Genomic DNA, 22897 nt, shown 5'->3' on the forward strand with positions numbered 1-22897 from the left:
AAGATTGAGGACACTGCAGAGCATGAGTTTGCTCACTGTTTGAGTGACGTTTATGATGCTTGTTCCACTTGTTCTGGCCTGGATATGATTGGTCCATCTGTCCAAGAACATTACTCTGCCCCCCTCCCCATCCAAGCAGCCTCCCTACATAATCACAGTACCTATCATCCCAGGTCAGACAATGCTTTCTTAAGAACCAATCAAAAGTAGGACAGCATTTCTACACCTCAGAATTGGAGCAGTGGTGTTGTTAGTGGGGTGCAGGTGGTGTGGGCCACACTGGGTGACACGCATGGGGGGGTGACGTGCACTGGGAGGGTGACATGCCAAAATCGCGGTGGTTAGGAGTAATACCTTCATGTTATATACCGTTGGATGTGAAATGTCCAGCTGAATGCAATGCAAAAAAACAGAGTGAAAAATCCTCTTTCTATCAAATGTTATGACCAAAAAACTGGAGAACAAAAAATGCATGGAGCCCTATGGAAAGTGAAACTGAGCCGTATCGCATGTTTACTCATGAGTAGGCTAACTTGCCTTAGTCCATCAGAAAGGGCAGGCTGAGAGGAATCCGATGACACCAGAATGGTCCTGATCCAATGGATGCAGCCCCCAAAAACACCTGATAAGGAAGTCCCTCCCTCCAAGCAGACAAATTTATTGACCCTATGGAAAATGAAATAAAGCCTCACAGTTACGTTTACTCATGAGTAAGCAAACATGCCTTGGCTGGTGGGCAGGCCAGGCAAAGGGGAATGTGAAGCCACCAGAATGGTCCTGATCTGATGGAACTGGAGCTCAACAAATGCTCTAGAAGGCAGTCTCCCCCCCCCCCCACTAAAAAGGATCAAAACAAAGGCTTCAGCTGAACTTTGTTGAGACTTGTAAAGCCAGGTGGATCCTGACAGTGATCTGGTTTAAACAGAAGTTCTTAAATTGAACTGGGCACTGGGTAGGGCTGAAAACCTCACTGATTTTGGAGGGCAGGTGTGATCGCAGGCAGACTACAGAGGAAATTCACTTGGTGGAACAGGGCTGGCTTCTGCTTATTTAATTATTTGTTTTACTTATTTACTTATTTATTTTAATTTGCCTGATGATGTCACTTCAACCATGACATCACTTCTGGTGGGTCTTGGACAGATTGTCATTCTAAAAAGTGGGTTCCAGTGGTAAAAGTTTGAGAACTGCTGCAATAAGGTGTTAGTAAGTTGACACCCTAGTGGGGGTGTGTGTGTGTGTGTGTGACACTACTAGTGACCAAAATCACAGTTTGGAAGAATAATACCAGCATGTTATATATCAATCAATGTGCAATTTCATGCAGAATGTGTTCTATCTTTGTTCTATCAAAAGTCACAGCCAAAAAACTAGTGGGGGGTAGAATGATGGTACAGCAACACGCCCACCACCTGGGGTGTTGCCCCACCCACTGCATAGGGGTGTGACACGCTGGCATCCCACACCAGGTGACGTGAACCCTAGTGACGCCACTGAATTGGAGTCATTTGGTGGTGAAGGAGCATCCTTCTCAATTCAGAAGCCCCCCTTCTGGATGCAGTTGTCTCACATTCCCAAATTTGCAACCGGTTGTGTTGGGCCATCTGAAGAAATATCCATTCTCCCAAATCAGACTTTTATTCAGCTCAACTAACCAAAAGTAACAAAGTACAAAATACCAAGCTTTTGAATTCTACAGAATTCATCAGGCAGATGGTAAGCAAAAAGACGGGGGGACGGGGGACGGGAGGGAAGGAGGGGCATTGGAGGAGCTTCAATGGTCTACAAAATCTAAATATGGAGTTCAGGGCATTTCTTGCGCATTTGCATGGTGAACAATGATGTTTGCATCAAGTGGTAGATTGGAGGGGGGGAGTGACAAACAGAGCCCTACTGCCTCTCTCCAATGTGGAGCTGGCCTCCTTACCTCTCTTCTTCCTCAACGTGAGCTCTTCAAACCAAGCAGGAGCAGTCCTTGTGCACTGTGCATTCCCTGAATTGTTTAGAGAACACTTGAAGGAAAGAACAAGGTAAAGGAGTGCATAGGTTGGGGAGGCATAGAGCAGGAGTAAAGAAGGTGGCACTATTGCACTGCTCTCAGGCAGCCCAATAGCTTCAGCTGGCCCTGCAGGCTTGATCTATCAGTCAGTATCACAGCTATGAGTTCTGGTCCATGTGAATAAAGGAAGGCATAGTGATAATAGCGCAATACATTTATTCCATCTTCAGAACAGAACCTAGCAAAAAACAAGGCAAACCCCTGGCTTTTTATAACCTTTAACTCCGCCCTGACTTCCCGTGATTGGTGCAATTGAAACCTTAACTAGAGGGCCAATCGTACGATGGTAGGATTTCGATCCATCACCCGTTTGGCCAGCCATAAGTCTGGGCCAATCAGTTATGCAGGATTTCGATCCTGCCTAACTTACATACATAACACCCACTACTCCTGAATTCATTATGTTGTGGCTTGCTATACATCTGTGCAACATCTGATGTACAACTGGGATCTATGAAGCTGAAAGCAGGTTTTTTTTTGCAGTTGTTGCAAAACAGGCAGCAGAAGGAGTTCTGATGCTCCTGGTAAACCATAATGTGCACACATCTCCTCCTCTGCATAAGAACAACCCTGCTAGATCATCATGTTTTATACAGTGGCCAACCAGAAGATGCCTCTGAGAAGCCCAGCAAACTTCTCTCATTGTTGCTTCCTAGCAACTGGTATTTAGACCAGGGGTATCCAAAGTTTTTGGCAGGAGGGCCACATCAGCTCTCTGATAGTATGTCGGGGGGCCAGGGATAAAAAGAACTAATTTATATTTAAAATTTGAATACATTTACATAAGTTTACTTAAGTGAATATATTAAAGATGAAGTTATATGAATGAATGAAGATCTTGCAATAGCTCAGGCTGGCCTTTTCTTTGCCTCCGCTACTGCATCACAGACATGAAAAAGCAAGCAGTGGAGGGAGCCCTCATCCCACAGCTCACGCGAGAGGTCAAACAGTTGCCCTCTTGCTGAGAGCAGTTGCATCGGGCCAGTGCGGGCTCCAACAAATCTCCAGAGGGCCAGAGGCTCATTGGGTCTCCTGAGGGCCGCATTGAGAGGCCTCGAGGGCCGCAAGTGGCCCCAGGGCCGGGGTTTGGGCACCCCTGATTTAAAGGTATATGCTTTCTGAACTGGGAGGTTCCATATGGTTAATAGCCACTGATAGGTTTGTCCTCTAAGAATTTGTCGAATTCCATCTTAAAGTTGTCTACACAAGTGGCCATCACTACTTCCTGTGGCACTGAATTCTATATTATGCCCTGTATGAAAAAGTATTGCCATAGAAGTCAGGAAGGAGAAGTCTAGCCTAGCCTAGCCTTCTTCCTGACAGGTTAGTTCCTTATGAGAAAATAATTTCAGAAGAGCATCCAGTCAAATGAGTTCCACCTGCAGATAAAGGTTTACTGCCGGGCAGCCCAATCCTATGCCTCCTGGAGTGCAGGGCTGCTGTGGCACCAAAAATGGGTGCCATGGTATCCTGAGGGCTAACCTTGGGAGAAGGCAAGTAGCCCTGCAATGGGACTACTTGATTCTATGGAAACCCTTGGATCGCCATAGAAAAGAGCCTCTGTTTTGGGTGGTGGACCCAACACAGAGGGTCAGGATCCAGTGGAGCAGAGCTCCACCAGTCCCACCTCCCTCCCTCCTACCGGCACCCCTCCTCCCCACTCTCTCCCCACACCCCAGAACACCTCCTCCACCCCATGCACCCACCTACCTCTCCACCGACCAGCAGTCTGCACAACCGCTGAGCAGCGGAGTACCGGTGATCCACCGGCACTAGCCCAGTGCCAGCCGGCGCTGAGCTGGCATCAGCGCTCCACCTGTGCTAGGGCCTCACAAACATGCTTTATGGCACATTTGCAACAGTGCGCACAGGCCAGCGCACACTGTCTAGGACTGAACCCTTAGTGAGGGTGTGATTTGTGAAGTCACCATTGAAGATGGAAACATGAAACACAGAGTCTTCCAATTGCCTTGAATTCTTCCAAACTCAGTACTTTTCAAGTGATACAATTCACACCTTCTACTGCAAGTCACAACTGATGAGGTCTCAAGTAGGAATGGGTGGAATCACTGCGTTCTATTCTGAATGTTTTGGTGGATACCAGAATGAACAAATTGTGCCAAAACTTCAGAGATGATTGTGGGGCATGGAATAAATCCACCTCTAATGGAGCTCCCAAATCCCGTGCAAATCTTGAATGCCACAAAATTCAATGCCATGCCTATAACAAAGTGATATATGTGTATTTGTGGATCTCCCTTTAGACTCGTCAAGACATCAGTGGCTCCCAACTCTTGTTTCCTCATTCACCTTCCACAAGGATCCATGGCACTAAACTGTTTTATTCCTTTCCCTTTCCAGCTGTCGTCAGTGCTATCCCTGTGCCAACTTTGGAAAGTGCACAGTATCCAGGAATTCTGCCATCTCCCACGTGTGGATACCCGCATCCTCAGTTCACTCTCCGACCTGTACCATTTCCAACGCTCTCAGTTGACCGGACTTTTGGAACAGGGAGAAGTAAGTAGTAGTCTTTTTCTCCAGCTCCAGTTAGTTGAAATAAATATGACTTAATGCTTACAAACTGGGGTTGATAAAAGATAAAATATTTCTACTGGTATTTGGGATAGATTGACAAGGTTTTCTGGCTCCTGATTGTTTAACAATATCAACAACAAAAATACTCCCCCCCCCCTTAAATTCAATTGTTAGAATCCTGTAAGGACTCAGATGTGGGTTTGTACTTCAAAAGGCACGTCATCCATGTGTATTCCTCAAGCAGTTCAGTAGGTTTTTGGCTCTGCTCTCTGAGGCAGCAGTTTGCATCTCAGGGAACTTTGTAGGTTCTGGGGGAAAACAAAATAGGTCCTGACAGCGTGTAGTGTGGCCACACACTACTTAATGCAAGATAATGCAAGATATTGATATGTTCCAAAACAGCTTCGGACCAGGTTATCCTGGTCCGCTCCACCCCGTGAGGGCACAATCCTAACCAGGTCTACTCAGAAGTAAGTCCTATTTTGTTCAACGGGGCTTACTCTCAGGAAAGTGTGGTTAGGATTGAGTCTGTTCATTCTTTGAGATAAACCAGAGAGTGTTTTCAGTGCCTCCTACCACCTTCAGAAATGTGGCTAACTCTAATGTACATTTGAATGGGCCTTTGTGAATTGGACTCTCTGCCCACGAAGGGAGTTTTGACTCTAAGTCTGCATGCCTGTTAGCGCTTGTGGAAGATCTGTTTGTTTCAGCAAGACTTAATGAGTCTATCTTACCTTTTAGTTGAATTAGCAAAAGTTAATTGACTTTTAATTGGAAGTTAGTGTTGTATTTACTGGCTCTCAGTTGTACTTGCTTTTGCTGCTGCCATTGCGTGTTTTTGTTCTAAATTCTACCTTGTATTTATGTTGTTTTATTTTTTTTTTCCTGTAAGCCACCTTGATCTTCCTTTAGAATGAAAAGATGGAATCAAAATCTCTCTTATGGGTGAATTAATAGTTTGTGCTGAATTGCATTTTCAAAGGAAGCATATTTATGGGAAATTCCCTTAACTCAAGGCTAATAAAAAGTGGGTGAGCAGGAGGAGGGGAATAAAGTTGTGCGGTGACGTGTTTCAAGTGGAGGCACTGTGAGTGGAACTCATAGAAAGCTTTTTTTCCCCTGATCAGAATTCAGCCCATCACACCTCTCTGCTTTCCTTCACACCAACAGCACAGATGTGTGCTTTGAGGCAAATTCTCGAAAGGTTTGACTCAGAAGAAAGTAGCATCATATGTTCCTATATTCTATCCCTCCTTGTATCAGAGATACAGGTGGTTCTGGAACAGTGTCTAGTGTGGCTGAAAAGGCCGATTTGGGAGTGACAATCCCTTCCACACCGGAAGCAAGTGCAGTCTGTCCCTGGTCTGTCTCCCTGGCTATGGGCCTTCCTTCTTTGCCTCTTAGCCTCAGACTGTTGGCCAAGTGTCTCTTCAAACTGGGAAAGGTCATGCTGTGCAGCCTGCCTCCAAGCGGGCTGCTCAGAGGCCAGGGTTTCCCACTTGTTGAGGTCCACTCCTAAGGCCTTCAGATCCCTCTTGCAGATGTCCTTGTATCGCAGCTGTGGTCTATCTGTAGGGCGCTTTCCTTGCACGAGTTCTCCATAGAGGAGTGATCTATAATGTGAGATATGAAAGGTTAAGATTTAGGCTGTGAATCACCATTCTGACCAGGAGGGGAGTAGCCACACCATTGAAAAGGAGCCTTCCCATGCCTACAGACCTCAGCAGGTCAGTTTATATTTCCTCCCTGATTTGAGCAATGAACATACCTGCTTTTATAGTCTGCAGACATGTGCTCACCTTGTCCAGCTCATGGCTGCAGAGAAGCCCAGTCTGACATCTCATTTTTCTCTCACTGGTTAGAGTGGGTAGAGAGATGCTCTTTTCCTTCTCACATAACACCAGAATGAGGGACATCCACTAAAATTGAGTGTTAGGAGAGTTAGGACAGACAAAAGAAATTATTTCTTTACCCAGCGTGTAATTAGTCTGTGGAACTCCTTGCCACAGGAAGTAGTGATGGCATCTTGCCTAGATGCCTTTAAATTTCTGGAAGAAAAATATATCACAGGTTACAAGTCATGGTAGGTATGTGCAAGTTCCTGGTTTTAGAGGTAGGCTACCTCAAATTGACAGATGCAGGGGAGGGCACCAGGACTCAGGTTGTGTCTTTTGTCTCCCTGAATCATTTGGTGGGCCACTGTGAGATTCAAGATGCTGGACAAGATGGGCCTTTGGCCTGATCCAGCAGGGCTCTTCTTATGTTCTTATGAAATCTTTGCCAAAGCATCTGTCTGCTTGGGTAGGAATAACGCAGCTTAAGCATTCTTATTTATCCTTGAATTTGACTTTTTTTCTTCTTCTTAACAAACCAATGAGGGCCAGCACACAACATTCCCATGGAACAGAGCAGGAACTAAGGCTGAGCAAATGTGACTCACCCATGGCCACCCTCAAGATGAAATTTCCCAGTTGTGGCCACTGGTGCATTTACTAGATCTGTGCTCCTTCAGCTGTCAAAGCAAGATATGCTCATAGGCAACCAGATGAAAACATTGTCCTTTGTGCACATTACCGCTGACATGTAACAAACTAGCCAAGCGGTTGCTTTTCTTTCCGCTTTGCTCATGCTTGGTTAGCTCTCAGTGCGAATGCTCCAGAAGGGCTCACAGAGTTTGAACATATTATCTGAACTTTTGGGCAGGCCTTCGCTTGCCATCGCTGAACAGAAAGAGCCGTCTTCTCCCATTCTCCGTTACCTGCCAATAACGGTAAAACGGCAACGTGAACAATCTACGCCAGAGGGCTGTTCTGCAAATAAACAGCAGAATTGGGTTGAATGCTTTTCCCCATTAAAGAAATGACTCTGAAATGATTATTGGCAATAATAACCCATGGGCTCAGTTTAAAAGTGATGTTTAAAATAACCTTTCTCAAGCTGGCTTCTGCGTGACTGGCCTCATGTTTAAATTGGGTCACCGGCCCCTCCATGTGCAGTTTTAGCGCACCAGGGAGCCATCATTTGGAAACATGCCACGCTGGTGTGTTTAATTCTGCATACATAAGGATCAGTGACCCAATTTAAACATGATGCTGGCTGCATGGAACCTCTCAAAGACAAGTTTAGTTTACCTGATTGCATCACAGTTTAAAATTAGTTTTTTAAGGTAAGCCAAAACCTCTTACAGGATGTAGCCTGGATAAAGATGCATATAAATACTATTTATCTGGGCTTTAGCTTTTCTTCTGGGTTCTGTGGTGAGGCTTTGGTTTAATGGTAAAGACTGTGTACTGCATGCAGGAGGCTGCCTGTTCAGTCTTTGTCATCTCAGGTGAACACTCTTTGTAGGCAGCCTTCAGTCTCGAGAGACTATGGTATCGCGCTCTGAAAGGTGGTTCTGGAACAGCGTCTAGTGTGGCTGAAAAGGCCAATCCGGGAGTGACAATCCCTTCCACACCGGGAGCAAGTGCAGTCTGTCCCTGGTCTGTCTCCCTGGCTATGGGCCTTCCTTCTTTGCCTCTTAGCCTCAGACTGTTGGCCAAGTGTCTCTTCAAACTGGGAAAGGCCATGCTGCATAGCCTGCCTCCAAGGGGGCCGCTCAGAGGCCAGGGTTTCCCACCTGTTGAGGTCCACTCCTAAGGCCTTCAGATCCCTCTTGCAGATGTCCTTGTATCACAGCTGTGGTCTACCTGTAGGGCGCTTTCCTTGCACGAGTTCTCCATAGAGGAGATCCTTTAGGATCCGGCCATCATCCATTCTCACGACATGACTGAGCCAACGCAGGCATCTCTGTTTCAGCAGTGCATACATGCTAGGGATTCCAGCACGTTCCAGGACTGTGTTGTTTGGAACTTTGTCCTGCCAGGTGATGCCGAGGATGCATCAGAGGCAGCGCATGTGGACAGTTTCCTCTCCTGTTGTGAGTGAAGAGTCCATGACTCGCTGCAGTACAGAAGTGTACTCAGGACGCAAGCTCTGTAGACCTGGATCTTGGTATGTTCCGTCAGCTTCTTATTGGACCAGACTCTCTTTGTGAGTCTGGAAAACGTGGTAGGTTAAAAGGACCACAAAATGCAGGTGTGGGCTGTGGCTACTTGGAGTAGACCAGTGTTTTTTAACTGGTGGGACTTGTACCATTAGTGGTGCTTAAGATGTTGTCTAGTGGTACACGTGGCTCCCAGGGGACACCTAGCACCCAGTAGCGAGACTGCAGCACAACACTACAAACAGTTACTGTTACTGTAAATACTGTTAATAAGAACAGTGGTAGGAGGCTAGTTCAGCAGGCAGAGCTCCAGTGAACAGTTTTCACATGCTTGATAAAGCCCACCCACTTGCCCTGAGCCTCTTTTCACTGTTTGTAGCATTGCATCTGGCCTCCCAACCCAGAAGTAACTGGTGATGATGGTGTCGCCAGTTACTTCCGGCGGTTCTTAACATAACTAGACTATGAGAAGTGGTACATCAGGGGGCAAATGTTGAAAAACACTGGAGTAGACCATAGTTGAGATGGTGGAAAACTTCAAAGGGGGATCCTGAAATGCACATTTCCCCTGCTCAAATGTTGTGGCCTCTTTTCAGGTTGGGACCTGCCACATTTGAAATGGGTCTCATGCCCTGTTCTCTCTGCCAGTCCCCCTGTCAAAACCTTTCCCAGCTCCCTAGAAGTAAATGGCATCTTTGAATCATGTCTATCTAAGGAGAGAACTTGTGGGGCCTCATCTGTGAAGTGACCCATTTGCTACCTGTTACCCCCTTCTCCATTGCTTGGAGAAGATGTGGGAATTGGCAGATAAGTGGTTCCACAGTTCAATCAGTGGGACCTTCAGAGCATTGAGGGTGAGCAAGAGGAGGGCTTACACACACCACTAGACAGTTCTGGTCTGAATGATTCCGTACCTGAGCTCAGTTCCGTACCTGAGCTGCGCAGACCTGGCCACAGTAACCCATGCCCTAGTGACATCTAGATTAGATTATTGCAATGTGCTCTACGTGGGGCTGCCTTTGAAGACGGTCCAGAAATTACAATTAGTGCAGAACACGGCTGCTCATGTGGTGGCTGGAGCATGTTGGTTTGACTCTGTCGAGCTGTTGCTTCGGCGGCTACACTGGCTGCTGGTTCTGTTCCGGGCCCAATTCAAGTTGCTAGTTTTGACTTTTAAAGCCCTTTACGGCTCAGGTCTGGGGTATTTGAGGGACCGCCTAGTTCCTTACAATCCTGCCCGGGCTCTTAGATCATCGGGGGGGGGCCCTTTTGACTGTGCCGCCACCAAGAGATGTGAGAGGGGCAGCGGCCAGGAAGAGGGCCTTCTCTGTGGTGGCCCCCGAACTTTGGAATACCCTCTCCTTAGAACTGAGAACTGCTCCCTCTTTGTTAACATTTTGGCGTGGACTGAAGACCTTTTTATTTCAAAGAGCTTTTAATTGTTGACGGGCTGGCTGGCTTTCTTGCTTTTTTATATGAGAATCCACGGGGTTTGTTTTTAGATTTTTAATTATTTGTAATTTGTTTTAATTTGTTTTTAATGTTGTATTAAATTGTTGTAAGCAGCCTTGTGTGCCCTTTGGGCATAAAGGCGGGATATAAATTAATAAAATAATAATAATAATAATAATAATAATAATAATAATAATAATAATGAACCAGCGCTCTGATTGAGGATGGGCCAGTTTCATGTGTGCTCACAAATAGCGTAGTGGAACACCAGATCAACACTGAAACTCACCAGACAGTTTCTTCTTAAAGCAAAGCAATCCATGCTCCATGTACACAAGGAGAGACTGTCACGATCGTGCATTTCAGGGTAAGTGCCCGCTCATTATGACATGCTGGAGTATTCTATCGATCAGAAAGAGGCGCCGTTCCAATTCATTGACATCGCGGAGGGTGTTGCCATTCATTTTGCCCAATGGGCCATGCTTAAATTCCTCTTTCTGTTTTTGAAACCCATTTCTAATGAACTAGAAAGAAGCCAATGCTGAGAAATCACCTTTAGCAAAAATAAATAAATAAATGTCTCCCAGTCAGCCATGGGCTGAAAGGGAAGCTGAAGAGAATGAGGGGGGAGAGCAGAGTTCATTCCGTGCCTGCCTCCCTGGCATGATGCACGTGTCTGCCATTTTGACTGCTGTTACAAGGCCTGGTAGCAGCGGACCAGAATAATGACTTTGCATTGACTTCTTTCTGCATGCTCCCTGCCAGGAAAAAATAGGTGTCTTGTCAGAGTAGTTGGGTCTGTTGTAGGGAGTGTTATGGAAGTGTCTGACCTTCATAGCACAGGCCACTGAGGATGGATTTGTTTTTCTTCCTCAGTTCCAAGCAATGAGAAGTTGGTTGCAAACTATATAGAATAGTTTCAAGTTTCCTAGTGGTGGGTGCATTTGTGTGTGTGTGGGGGGGGAGATAGGTGCTCAGGCATGATGCTGTTGGCAGCTGTACCTAAAGAGTATGCTGTTTAGGCTAGGTGCTCTGAGGTCAGTGGCATGAGCCAGATACCGGTGCCTAAAGTCCTCTAAGCAGATATTTCTGCTCTGTTGAACAGGCAGAAGGGCTAGGTTTCCTTGTATTTATTCCAAGAGCCAGAACAGAGGCTTCATACTGCCTGCAGTTGCCGGGCTTGGTGTTATACACCCATGTTGTATTGTCCACAGCAGGGGTGTTCAAAGTTTTTGGCAGGCGGGCCACATCATCTCTCTGACACTGTGTTGGGGGGAAAAAAGAATTGATTTACATTTAAAATTTGAATAAATTTACATAAGTTTACATAAATGAATATGTTAAAGATGAACTTATATGAATGAATGAAGGTCTGGCAATAGCTCAAGGCCTATAAAAGGCCTTGCAAAAAGCAAGGCTGGCCTTTCCTTTGCTGCTGCTACTGCATCACAGACATGAAACAGCAAGCAGTGGAGGGAGCCCTCATCCCACAGCTCATGTGAGAGGTCAAACAGTCACCCTCACACTGAAATCAGTTGCGTTGGGCCAGAGTGGGCTCCAACAAATCTCCAGAGGGTCAGAGGCTCATTGGAGACCGGGGGCTCCCTGAGGGCCGCATTGAGAGGCCTCAAGGGCCGCAAGTGGCCCCAGGGGCAGGGTTTGGGCACCCCTGGTCCACAGTAACACACGAGATCTGTTTTCTAGCTTCAGATCCTGCTGCTCCTACCCAGTTTAAGCCCCTCACAGACCTGACTCTGTCATATCTCTTTGTAAGTTGCAGCAGTTTTGTAGTGATGGAGCAAAATAATTTGGCAAAGCTGTTAGAATTATTATTATTTTCCTTCAGGAGTTAGATTCTAGAATATTTCTGACTCCTAGTATCTTTCTGGCTCTTTCTAGAATCTTTTCTGGAAAGTTCACCATCTTTTTTTTTCAGTTCCAGCCTTAATATTTCCCATGCAGATTTCTTCATGGTGATAATTCCAGAAGCTACCACAGAGGAGAACTTTCATTAGAAAACTCCAAAAAGGCAGGATGGTCTTCAGGTTAAACTGGATATACCTGTACATGGAAATTCTTGCTTAAAAAGTGTGTTTCCAATTGGAAGTGCCTTTTCTTGTGGTGAATTGTGGTGGTAGCAATACTCTTCGTGGTGATTAGCAGCTACCATTTTTATTTCCCATAAGTCAGCTGGAAAGTTGCAACAAAGAAGTTGCGTCATTTCCAGGGGACTTCTGAGAAATAAAAACTGTGGCCACCTGCTGCTCAGAGGACTGATGCCACTGCAAAGCAAAAATGATGCAAACCAGGGGTGTTATCACCAAAAGTTTAACACCCGGTCCCCCTCAAAAATCTGTTAAAAGGTCTCAACTTTCAACTTAGCCTACAGTACTTGGGAACTCAAAGCGCATTTGTGTGCATTATCTCAGTAATAATTGGAACAACCCTTCAGTATGGTAGATCTCAGTTATTATCCCATATATTGCAAATGAACAGGGGTGTACAGCTGAGACTGTGAAAACGGTGACTTGCCTAAGACCACACAAGAACATAAGAACAGCCCCACTGGATCAGGCCATAGACCCATCTAGTTCAGCTTCCTGTATCTCTCAGCGGCCCACCAAATGCCCCAGGGAGCACACCAGATAACAAGAGACCTCATCATGGTGCCCTCCCTTGCATCTGACATAGCCCATTTCTAAAATCAGGAGGTTGCATATATACATCATGGCTTGTAACCCATAATGGATTTTTCCTCCAGAAACTTGTCCAATCCCCTTTTAAAGGCATCCAGGCCAGATGCCATCACCACATCCTGTGGCAAGGAGTTCCACATAGTGAATTTGTGTGACCTGCAGGGGGAGTTTTGCCTCAAAGGGTTTATGGGATGACATACGGGTCATGGGGGGGATGCTGGAGGAAGGAGATTAAGCAGGCAGGAGGTCGATGCTTCTACTGCCCTTTATTCAGATTCCACTGGGATGAATTAACACCACAAGAACAGGATGGAGCTCCCCAATCCTGATAGGTGACTTCACTTTTGGTCACAACTCCTCTTCAGCTCATCTATAAGATCTCTGCCTAAGTGGACACACTAAATCTCAGCCTAGATAAAGGCCAGTGCAGATAGAAGAGGGTTCAGCCCACTCAGCTTCCTGGACAGCCTCCTTATTTTCAGGGCATTCTTCTTCTAGTCTGTGGCCAGTCCATGTGCATCATGGGCAGCCTGACTCTCACCAGTACTTATCTCTCTAGATACCCCTTCTAGGTATTTTCCTGTCTGCTCACCCATGTGCAGCTTTGCTTACTTCCTCTCTGTTCACTCACCTTTTTCTCTATCCATCCTCCTTTGTTTTCCACTCAGTATCCTCCCCTCTCTTCTCCCACACAGCTCCTTCTCCATGTGCTCCTTTATGTGTTCCCAGCCGCTCATCAGGCCAAGTGCTGGCAGTTACTGCATCACGGGCCCTCCTAGCTCCTCCTTTGCTGTCTGGCCAGCCAGGGCTAAGCAGTGACAGCACTGCTGAGCACCACATTGTTTGGCTCTCTGCCCCACACCACTGTTCCCATCCATGCAGTGGGACCATGACACAAGGCTCACAAATTGACATTCAAACAGGGGGTCCAGCTGGCTGATAGCTCATCCGCCTAGGCACTGCTGCAGCAGCTACCAGGAGTTTATGTTTTTGCTCTTCTGCCTTCCACATGCCCGATCTCGTCTGATCTCGGAAGCTAAGCAAGGTCAGGCCTGGTTAGTACTTGGATGGGAGACCGCTTGGGAATACCAGGTGCTGTAGGCTTATACCATAGTCTTTAAAGACTGAAGGTTGCCAGCCTTCCACATTTCATGTTATATTCTCCCTCTGTCTTAAACTCTCAGCATTTCTCACATTTTCCTAAACCAACTCTGCATAAAGATTTACACGTTGGGTGTGTTTCCGGATAGAATGGTCCCTGTGCTCTCTTCAGTCACACCAAGGGAAATGTTTTACCTCATTAAGTCCTCATCCAGCAAGTCCAGGTGCGTCTGCTTGTGACACACTAGTTTCCTTCCAACGTCAACTCTCATTTTTGAATCCTTACCTTCTCCGGGTATGGACAGCGCATGTCTTACACTCCTTAAGGTTGACTGCCATTCTGCACAATGAAATCCCGGTATTGGCCAAAAGGGCTTTACTGAAGGTTCCACTGATGAACGCAGGTGAGAGTCAGTGGAACTCAGAGCTAAACAGCAGCCACAGGGTGGGGCTCATAGTTTGGACATGACATGGTGGAGAGACGTTAACCCATTGCCGCAACTATGGTCCCAATTCCTGGAGGTCCTCCTCAGACCTGCCCCCCTCCTTCCCTTATTTAAAGAGGAGGAGGCAGGGAAGGCTTTTTAGAAAGGCTCTGAGATGGATGCAAAAACACAGCCACTCTGAGCCTTTCTGAATGGCCTCCTCCACTTTAAATAGGAGAAGGAGGGGGTGGGTGTGAAGAGAGCCCATCCTCATCCTCTGAGAGCCCACCTGCCTCCTCAGGCCCACCCCCTCCTTCCCCCATATAAAGTAGAGGAGGCCAGGCTGGCTTTTCAGAACGGCTCAGAATATCTGTGTGATCGCAGCCACCTCAGAGCCTTTCCCAGCCACCGGCCCCCCTCTTTAAAAAAAAATTGCAGGGGGCAGCCCCCCGGAGTGGTACAGAAAGACTCAGAGGGTACCCTGCAGCTGTGGCCATCCTTTGAGCTTTTTTTGCCACTCCGTGGGCCGCCTGCCCTCATCTGGGCATTTTTTTTTAAAGCAGAAGAGGACAGGAAGTGGCACTGGTGGTGGGGGGCGTGCAACTCGGCAGGGATTGCGATTTTGCCGCCCCTCCTGCGTGGCGCCCTGGGGATTTTGCCCTCCCTTGTGCTCCCCAGTAACACCAGTTCAAATTGTTCCCCTCTAGCTCTACAGCTGCTCTGGGAAACTCCCATCACCATCAACGTGTATCTGTGTGAAGACATCCAAAGCTGGATATATTGAAACAGTGCTTAATATGTATGTACTGAAAAAAATATGTATAGTAGGAGGATTGTCAGCAAAAGGGGACAAGTCTGGATCTAATGAAGGGAAATACAATTTAGTGGTAAACCCTAACAATTTTTTTTTTAAATGCTTTGACTCAACCCCAGATTTCACCATGAAGTCAACGGCAAACTAGAAGATTCCATTTGCCTTTAATACTACAGAATTCTTGGAGGAAAGCTTTTCGTCTGCACCATAAGCTGACCAGCTTAAGAAAGTATAGGCTAAGGCAGGAGTGTCAAACTTTTATCATACAGTGGGCCAAACAACATTCGTGGTGCCTTCTGAGGGCCAGAAATGATGTAACTGTTCAAGAAGTGACATCATTAGGCAGATGAATGACCAGAAAAAAGCACTTTGTTTTCATTAGCTGCAGGTGACAGAAGAGAAAATATGCAAACCATGATCATATTTTCAAGCAATGGGAGAGCCCAATTATCATGCGGGCTACTCTTTCAGCAGTGCCACTTCTGTAGAGGTATGACTTCTACACAGCTCAACAGCTGAGAGCAGCTGATATTGGTGCTGGGAGAGCCCAGTTATCATAAGGGCAGGATAAAAAGCTTCCAGGGACCATACCTGGCCTGCGGGATTTATGTTTGATATCCCTGGGCTATGGCAATAGGTCACAGAGAATACTTTTGCAAAGGTAGAAAGTGGTTTGAGTTAGGGTATCTCCCACAAGTAATCATATGAGTTTAGTGATGGCACAGCTCCTTTGTCCCAAGTCTAAATAGCTTTGTGCCTTAGAAATTCCCCTTTAGAGCTGTCTGAGCTGCAATTACTGCCTGAGTCTTAAATAAAAATAGATTCCAGTGGAAAGCACATTCTGTGTATATGCAGAACCTTGTTTGAGATCCTGCGCTGATTTGTATTGCTTCCCTGGCTGATAAGTTATGCAAATTCTTATTCGGAACTAGGTAATTACAAAGTTAAAGAGCATCACTAGCACTAATGCAATTTTGTAGGCCTGCAAGGAGCAACAGAAGAAATAGAAGGGAATGAGTCCCATTACACTTCCTCCCTGACCATTCTGATGCATGCCACAAATGACACTGATCTTTGCTTCCCCTTGTATCTACTTTGCTGTGCTGGCAGTCCATTACTACCAGAATACCCTCGGTGTTTCCTTGGGATTGGATAATCTGATTCAGGAAAAGCAGAGCAATCCCGCATTTTAAAACAGTGTTTGCTGCTTACTTTGCATCTCATTTGGGGCATAAGGTGAAATTTTTATACACACCAAAGACATTAATTATTGTAGCCTGCCTGGAGGGTTCATCTCTCTGTGCACTTTTTGGCAGTGTGTTTTGTACTGCAAAGACTTCTGCATTGCCTCATTTTGCAAGGCGTAGAACTCCCTGTCAAAGTTCAACAGCCTGGCCTGATGGTGTAGGCAAGAGAGAGGTGGTTACCAACAGCAAAACATGTTTGGGCCGGGTGTGTGTGTGTGTGTGCACGCGCGCGCTCATATTCTGTAGTTACATGACGTGACCAATTGCTGAGCCCTCAGTAGGCCCATCAGCATCAATATTAAGAGGCTTTATAAAAAAAGTCTGTGGTGGATTAAGTTGCTTTGTTCAACAGGAAGACGTGCCTTTCATTTGCAGGGCTTGGGGTGTTCCAGGTATCTGGGTTCATTCCAGAATTTGGAACCTGTTGGGAATACAACAGGCTGGAAACATTCCTGCTCAAGTTTAGCTCATCGTGATGATGACAATTGTTACTTAGTGCCTACTAGACATGACAAGGGTGAGCCATGCTTAAAAGCCGTGCTTTTCTTTGCTTAAAAGCAGCAGTGAGGGGAACTGAGTATTTACTAGACTTACAACCCAGGCCTATGGGGATCTTACAGTGGCAGATCTTGCAATCCCGGCGGTTGCAGTGCACACCAAAATCCTATCTGCTGTGCCCCAGTTGAAAATGCCCCCCTACCCAATTTTCCAGTGCTGGCGCTGCTGTGCCAATGGGGTATGCATTGCTTCCTGTGGTGGGGAAGCAGTCACAGAGGCCTCCTCAAGGTATGGGAACATTTGTTCCCTTACTTCAGAGCTGCATTGAGGATGCACTGGTGCTAGAAAGTTGGATAGGACTGAGCCCTGAGTCTCCTCAAACCTACACCAATAAAATAGCAAACATAGGTGCACAGAGACCCGTTGGATGCCAGCAGTCTATGAGTAAGTTTTACTTACCTCTCTGGAGCCATCTGGTTGCCCCATCGTATAGCATGCAACACATACTCTGATAGTGGGCTGGCAGGAAATAGGACTCTTAGGCAACAATTCTGTGCATACTTTCCTAGAAGTAAGACCCATTTTTCCTTGCTTTCTGAGGCCTCTTTCTGTCTCTCCATCCCAGAGCCTCAGCAGCAGTGTGTTGCTGAAAGGGTGGCTTTGGGAAAGCCCAATTACAATGGGGACTGCATAAGACACTCCTTAGGGCTGGTTGGTCTGTGGAACTCCTTGCCATAGGATGTGGTGACGGTATCTGGCCTGGACACCTTTAAAAGGGGATTGGACAAGTTTCTGGAGGAAAAATCCATTCTGGGTACAAGCCATGATGTGTATGCGCAACCTCCTGATTTTAGAAATGGGCTATGTCAGAAGGCCAGATGCAAGGGAGGGCACCAGGATGAGGTCTCTTGTTATCTGGTGTGCTCCCTGGGGCATTTGGTAGGCCACTGTGAGATACAGGAAGCTGGACTAGATGGGCCTATGGCCTGATCCAGTGGGGCTGTTCTGATGTTCTTATGTTCTTAGGGCTGCATCTGGCCCGCAGGCCTTCTTCTAAATGCCTAGCCAGCTCTTTGTTCAAAATTAATAGTTAGACCAGGGGAAGTTTGCCCTGTTCTGATGTATTGCGTTCTAACTAATTTGCTACACTTTTATGATCTTTCATTTTCTATCACTGCACTATCCGCAGCAAGAGTTGCGGCACTTAAGAATTCTGCTGCTCATAGTGATTCTTCAGCTGAAGTGATTATTCATTTTCAGGCCGTGAAGTTCGATTGTACCAGTCCTCCAGGTGCCATCCCATTGCATTTAACTTTATCCTCCTTGGGCAAATGAAACACTCACTGATGTGAAGAAACGTGAGGAAGCAATAATTTGACATCGTTCTCGCCCTTGCCAGAATTGTAACCAAGCAACAAATGGACATGAAAATTGTACTGAACTCAACTCCTCTCCAGGTGGCCTGCTGAAGTTATGGCTGCCACTCATTGGCACAGCAGTTAAGAACTCACTCATTTGGATATCCTAAGCTGTAATAAATGCCCTGTAATTACCAGCTCTGGGTAGCCAGAGAAGAGAGAGGGAAATGGGAATTATGTTATGCACAACAACCTCTTCTTGTTGGATTATCTTTCTATTCCTTCTTTTTCCAACTTGCAAGTTCAGGCTAATATGATGGCTGCCATCCAGAGAAGCCAACCACATGCCTGCAAGAGATAAATCCCTGGCTATTAACTTGGGTTTGGTAACGGCTGTACCCACAAGCTGCTGATATGATATAAGAGATGCATTAAAGGAGCCACCTTAGGGCCCAATCCTATCCAATTTTCCAGTGCCAGTGTAGCTGTGCCAATGGGGCATGCACTCAGAGGCATTCCTGGGGGTCCCCACACCTGGGGCAACCCCCAGTTTTCTGCCCCCCACGCCCCGTTTTGCCCCCTTCTCTGCTCCCCGCACCTGACCCAGAAGTAGTTGTGGTGATATCGTCTCCGCAATTACTTCCGCACAGCTGCCTCCTCTGTACCCCTTTTGAAAACAAGGGGGAACGGAGGAGGTAGCTGAGGCCCCCACAGAACTTTCTGCGCCTCCCGAAAAGAAATTGAGCTGAAAATTCTCCCTTGGTAACTTTCAGCCCATGCATGTTGTAAGGAACTAAATTCCATTGTGTTTGCAATGCAGTTGTCAATCAGATTGGTGTCCCTGCCATGGCACTGAGCTTGCTATTGGGGGCTGAAAGAGTGCAGATCTCTCCTAGCAGCGATACTCCAGGCAGTAGAAGAGTTTCAATTTATACATGCGGGTTTGATGTGGCATATTCAGATCACAGAAAAATTGACTCTAGATCCAGGATAATAAAGCAGAAAGCGCCAGCTCCGGCAACCTGGATATTACAGCTGTCTGGAGGAAAAATGGCACTGGTGCTAGTTTAAACAGAAATTAATTAAGCAACCTCTTTGTCTATCGTCCCTGGCAGAGGATGCCATTATCGCAGTGTCACAAGGATCTACACAAAGGATCTGCACCGCAGCAATTTGTGTCACTATTTTTGTGACTGATGGCTGTTATATTTAGACTTTTGGAGATTTTAAGAAGTATTTTGTTCTAGGACCAGCTTTCAATGGGATGGAAATGTAAAATATGTGCTCACACAAATTCTAAACATAAAACAGGTTCCTGATCCCCAACCAAAACCAGTGATATATTCTACCTTGGAGGAGGAACTAGAGTGTAAAATGGGGTTGGCTTTAGCGATGGGCGAATGTCTCTTATTTGGATTTTTAAATATGGACATCAGAAATGTCCTGCTGAATCTGACCAAAAGTCTATCCAATAAAGCATCTTGTTTCCCACACTGGCCAAGCAGTTGCCTCAGGGAAGTCCTCAAACATAAGATAAAGACAGTGCCCCTCTCCTTTCAATGATCTCCTGCAGCTTCTATTGATCTCCTTTGATCAATAGCTTCATTGATCTCCTGCAGCTTTCTTCTAAGAAAGATACTTACTGCTTCTGAACTTTGAGGTAGCACATAGCCTTCATAACTAGTCATAGCTATGGGGTGGATCCAGTGTTTGGGGGGGGGGGTGGCCATGAGCACTACCAATTCCAGAGCCCCAGTCAACCAGGTGGGTAGACCTGGACTCCGGGTTGAACTTGATGGCCTCTGTGGCCAAGGTTTTCAGGGTGGGTAGACCTGGGCTCCTGCCTGTCCTTGGAGCCTAGGTCTACCAACTGGGTTGACCTGGGCTCCCGTCTGGATTTGGAGCCCAGGTCTATCTGGACTTGTAGCCTAGACAGGGAGCTGGTAGACCTGGGCTCTAAGTCCAGGCGGAAGCCGGAGTCTACCCAGTCAGTCGTGTCCCCCCCTTGGATCTGCCCCTGCCTATTACTTATGTACAGAAACCCAAATCGTATCTGTAGTGCACAAATTCATGGATGAGAGGCCAGTCAATGGCTGTTGGTGCAAACATTGAACCTTCATGTTCAGATGCAGGCTGTCACTGAATTCAGTTACTGGAAATCAGTGGCAGGAGAAATCTGTGGCCTTTCCAGAAGCATCTGGGTGGAAGCAAGCGTCTTGAGTGAGATGAACCTTGGATTTGATTCAGCAGGGCAATTCTTTTGTTCTTAGGTTCACGGGGATGCATGAGAGAGATTGGATCCCCCCTCTAGGGCCCTCTGAAATATATAGTCCATCCATCCTAAAGACAAGTAGTTCACTGCTTATATATTGATGAAGGAGCCAGAGAGAAGAACTTCTCTATAGAGAAGAACTTATTGCCAGATTTTCTGCAATATTTTATTGTTACCCTTTGTTACTTTCTGTCCCACACTACCCCAGTGTTTTAAGGTCGGTTATAAAAATTGCACGTGTTGCATGTCCCCAAAAGGAAATCCCAGTTCTTTCAGAAGTTGCAAGAAGAGAGGAACGAAGGATAAAGTATATATGTTTAGAAATCAAGTGGGATTTCAGGCTGATTTTCCTTGGTTTTTCCTCTGATCCTCTTTCAGCCGCAGTCAGTGAAGCCCCAGCTCCTCAGCAGACATCCATGTTACCGCAGACACAGCCTGAACATCCCAGCAATGAGGATGCCCCAAGCAGGACAATTCCTACAGCATGTGTCCGGCCTACGCATCCGCTCCGCAGTTTTGCCAACCCCTTGCTACCTCCGCCAATGAGTGCAATAGAACCGAAAGTCCCTTATACACCACTTTTATCTCAAACAGGTGAGTTGAAACTAGTGCCCTTAAGAGAACAAATTCATGTTTGACTAGACTGCACTTCTCTTTTTCCTTATTCCCTCCTTTCCGTATCTTTCCCTTGTAATATTCGCAAAGCCATCGTCAGGGTTGGGAACTTGCCTCGAATGACTCGGACTCGTCATGAAAAGGCGTGATTTTGGGTGACAGCAACTTGTGAGTCGTGTGTGTGAAAGACTCTGAAAAAGACTTGAGTCATGGCCCCCTGACTCGGTGCTCGTCCCCATGCATGCTGATTCGAGTCTGCTTACATCTGGGGGTGCTTGCTTACTGTTTTTGTGGTGTGAAAAACCTCGTGGGGCCAGCATTCTGACCGGGCGCGCAGCAGGGAGCAGCAGGGAAGGGTTCATGCAACCAAACGGGAGATGGGAAAAAGCTCTTTTTCCCATCTGTGATAGGAAGGAAGGAAGGAACAGATTATCATTGGGCAAAGGATGGGCATTCTGATATTTTCATTGGCAGAGGGGGGCAGGAGGAGGAGCCAGGGGAATTCCTGCCTTACAATTGGCTTGAGAAGCCCAGGGAGGGGGAAGAAGCAGGGAAGGGGGAAGACAGTTCATAGCGATCACACTTTGCACCGTATGGCTGGTGGAAAGGGGGAAGCCTCATTGAATGACTGGCTAAAGTGGGACTACTTCTGAGTAGGGCTGCAAAGGATCAGGTTGTTCTGGTAAGTCTTACAGCTGCTGCATGTGACCCTTCTTCTTGCCACTTCTGTCCCCACTCTCTTGCAGTCCATCCAATTCTTCCTGCCGTTTACAGATGGGCAGGGACATCTGGGGAGTGTTTAAAATGAACTCCGACACACATACACCCTGGCAGCAGCCATGTTTCCCTCCACCGAGACATGGTGGGCTTTTTAAAGGGAGGGGGGATATGACTTGAGTATTTTAGAGTCACTAAAGGGTGACTTGGCAACTCAGAAAGTGCCCCCGTTAGGACTCGTTTTCGAGTCAAGTCATGTGTAGCGGTGACTCAACGATTCAACTCGAGTCAAGACTTGCCCATCACATTGGGCCATCACTTGGCCATCATGCTGCTTTGAAATTCAAAGGGCAACAGACTGTAATAGTTGGGTCGTCTTTCACATGGCTTAGAGAAGTTGTTTCGGAACTGGTTCTGTAATGGATTGGGACGGGAACTGCACTTTGGACAGGGCAGAGAATGTCAGATGACATGTGGGTCTAGCAAAGTGCTTACCAATCTTTTTAGCACTGCCATCCACTTCGTCAGTTGTGTTGGCAGGGTAGCCCCCAGAATGCGTTGTGGTGCCACAGCTGGCACCAGCAACTTTTTCGTGACCCACCAAAAATCGGCTCACAACCCACTGGTTACCCACAGTTTGGGATCTGCTTGTCTAGTATGCTCAAACCCTGATTTTCTAGCTGTTGAGGATAGCTGAAAACTGCTGTTGTGCACTAGAAGGTTTTATGTTTCTGCAAGCAACAAAAAAGCAGGTCATGTTGCACCACCACATCAGTTCAGTGGTCTCCAGCAAGTTACACACTCTGCTGCTAGCACTTTACCCACTGCTAGTGTTTATTATGCAGGCCCAAGAGGCACCAAAAATCTGGCGGGGGGGGGGGGGAATGAGATTTTTTTCTGGAGTATTGCATCCAGTTCTGGAAATGGAAAAGGTGCAAAAGAGAGCAACTAAGATGATTGCTGGGCTGGGGCACCTTCCTTATGAGGAAAGGCTACAGCATTTGGGCCTCTTCAGCCTAGAAAAGAGGGGACATGATTGAGACATACAAAATTATGCAGCAGATGGACAGAGATGCTCTTTAGACTCTCACACAACACCAGAACCAGGGGACATCCACTAAAT

At 46.7% G+C, this 22897-nt stretch overlaps 1 protein-coding gene and 1 pseudogene across 1 annotated transcript in view; both read left to right on the forward strand.

Moving 5' to 3' along the window:
* Window positions 1–22897, forward strand: part of DCC (DCC netrin 1 receptor) — a 634807-nt gene that overhangs the window by 587276 nt on the left and 24634 nt on the right. Inside the window, exons 26-27 of the mRNA XM_066618048.1 lie at window positions 4421–4576; window positions 20821–21036. Of these exons, the coding sequence (XP_066474145.1) occupies window positions 4421–4576; window positions 20821–21036 (372 nt within the window). The remainder of the gene's footprint in view (window positions 1–4420; window positions 4577–20820; window positions 21037–22897) is intronic.
* LOC136643078 (5S ribosomal RNA) lies at window positions 13713–13831 on the forward strand (annotated as a pseudogene).

Source organism: Tiliqua scincoides, chromosome 2, assembly GCF_035046505.1.
Source record: "Tiliqua scincoides isolate rTilSci1 chromosome 2, rTilSci1.hap2, whole genome shotgun sequence".
NCBI classification, from domain to species: Eukaryota; Metazoa; Chordata; class Lepidosauria; order Squamata; family Scincidae; genus Tiliqua; species Tiliqua scincoides.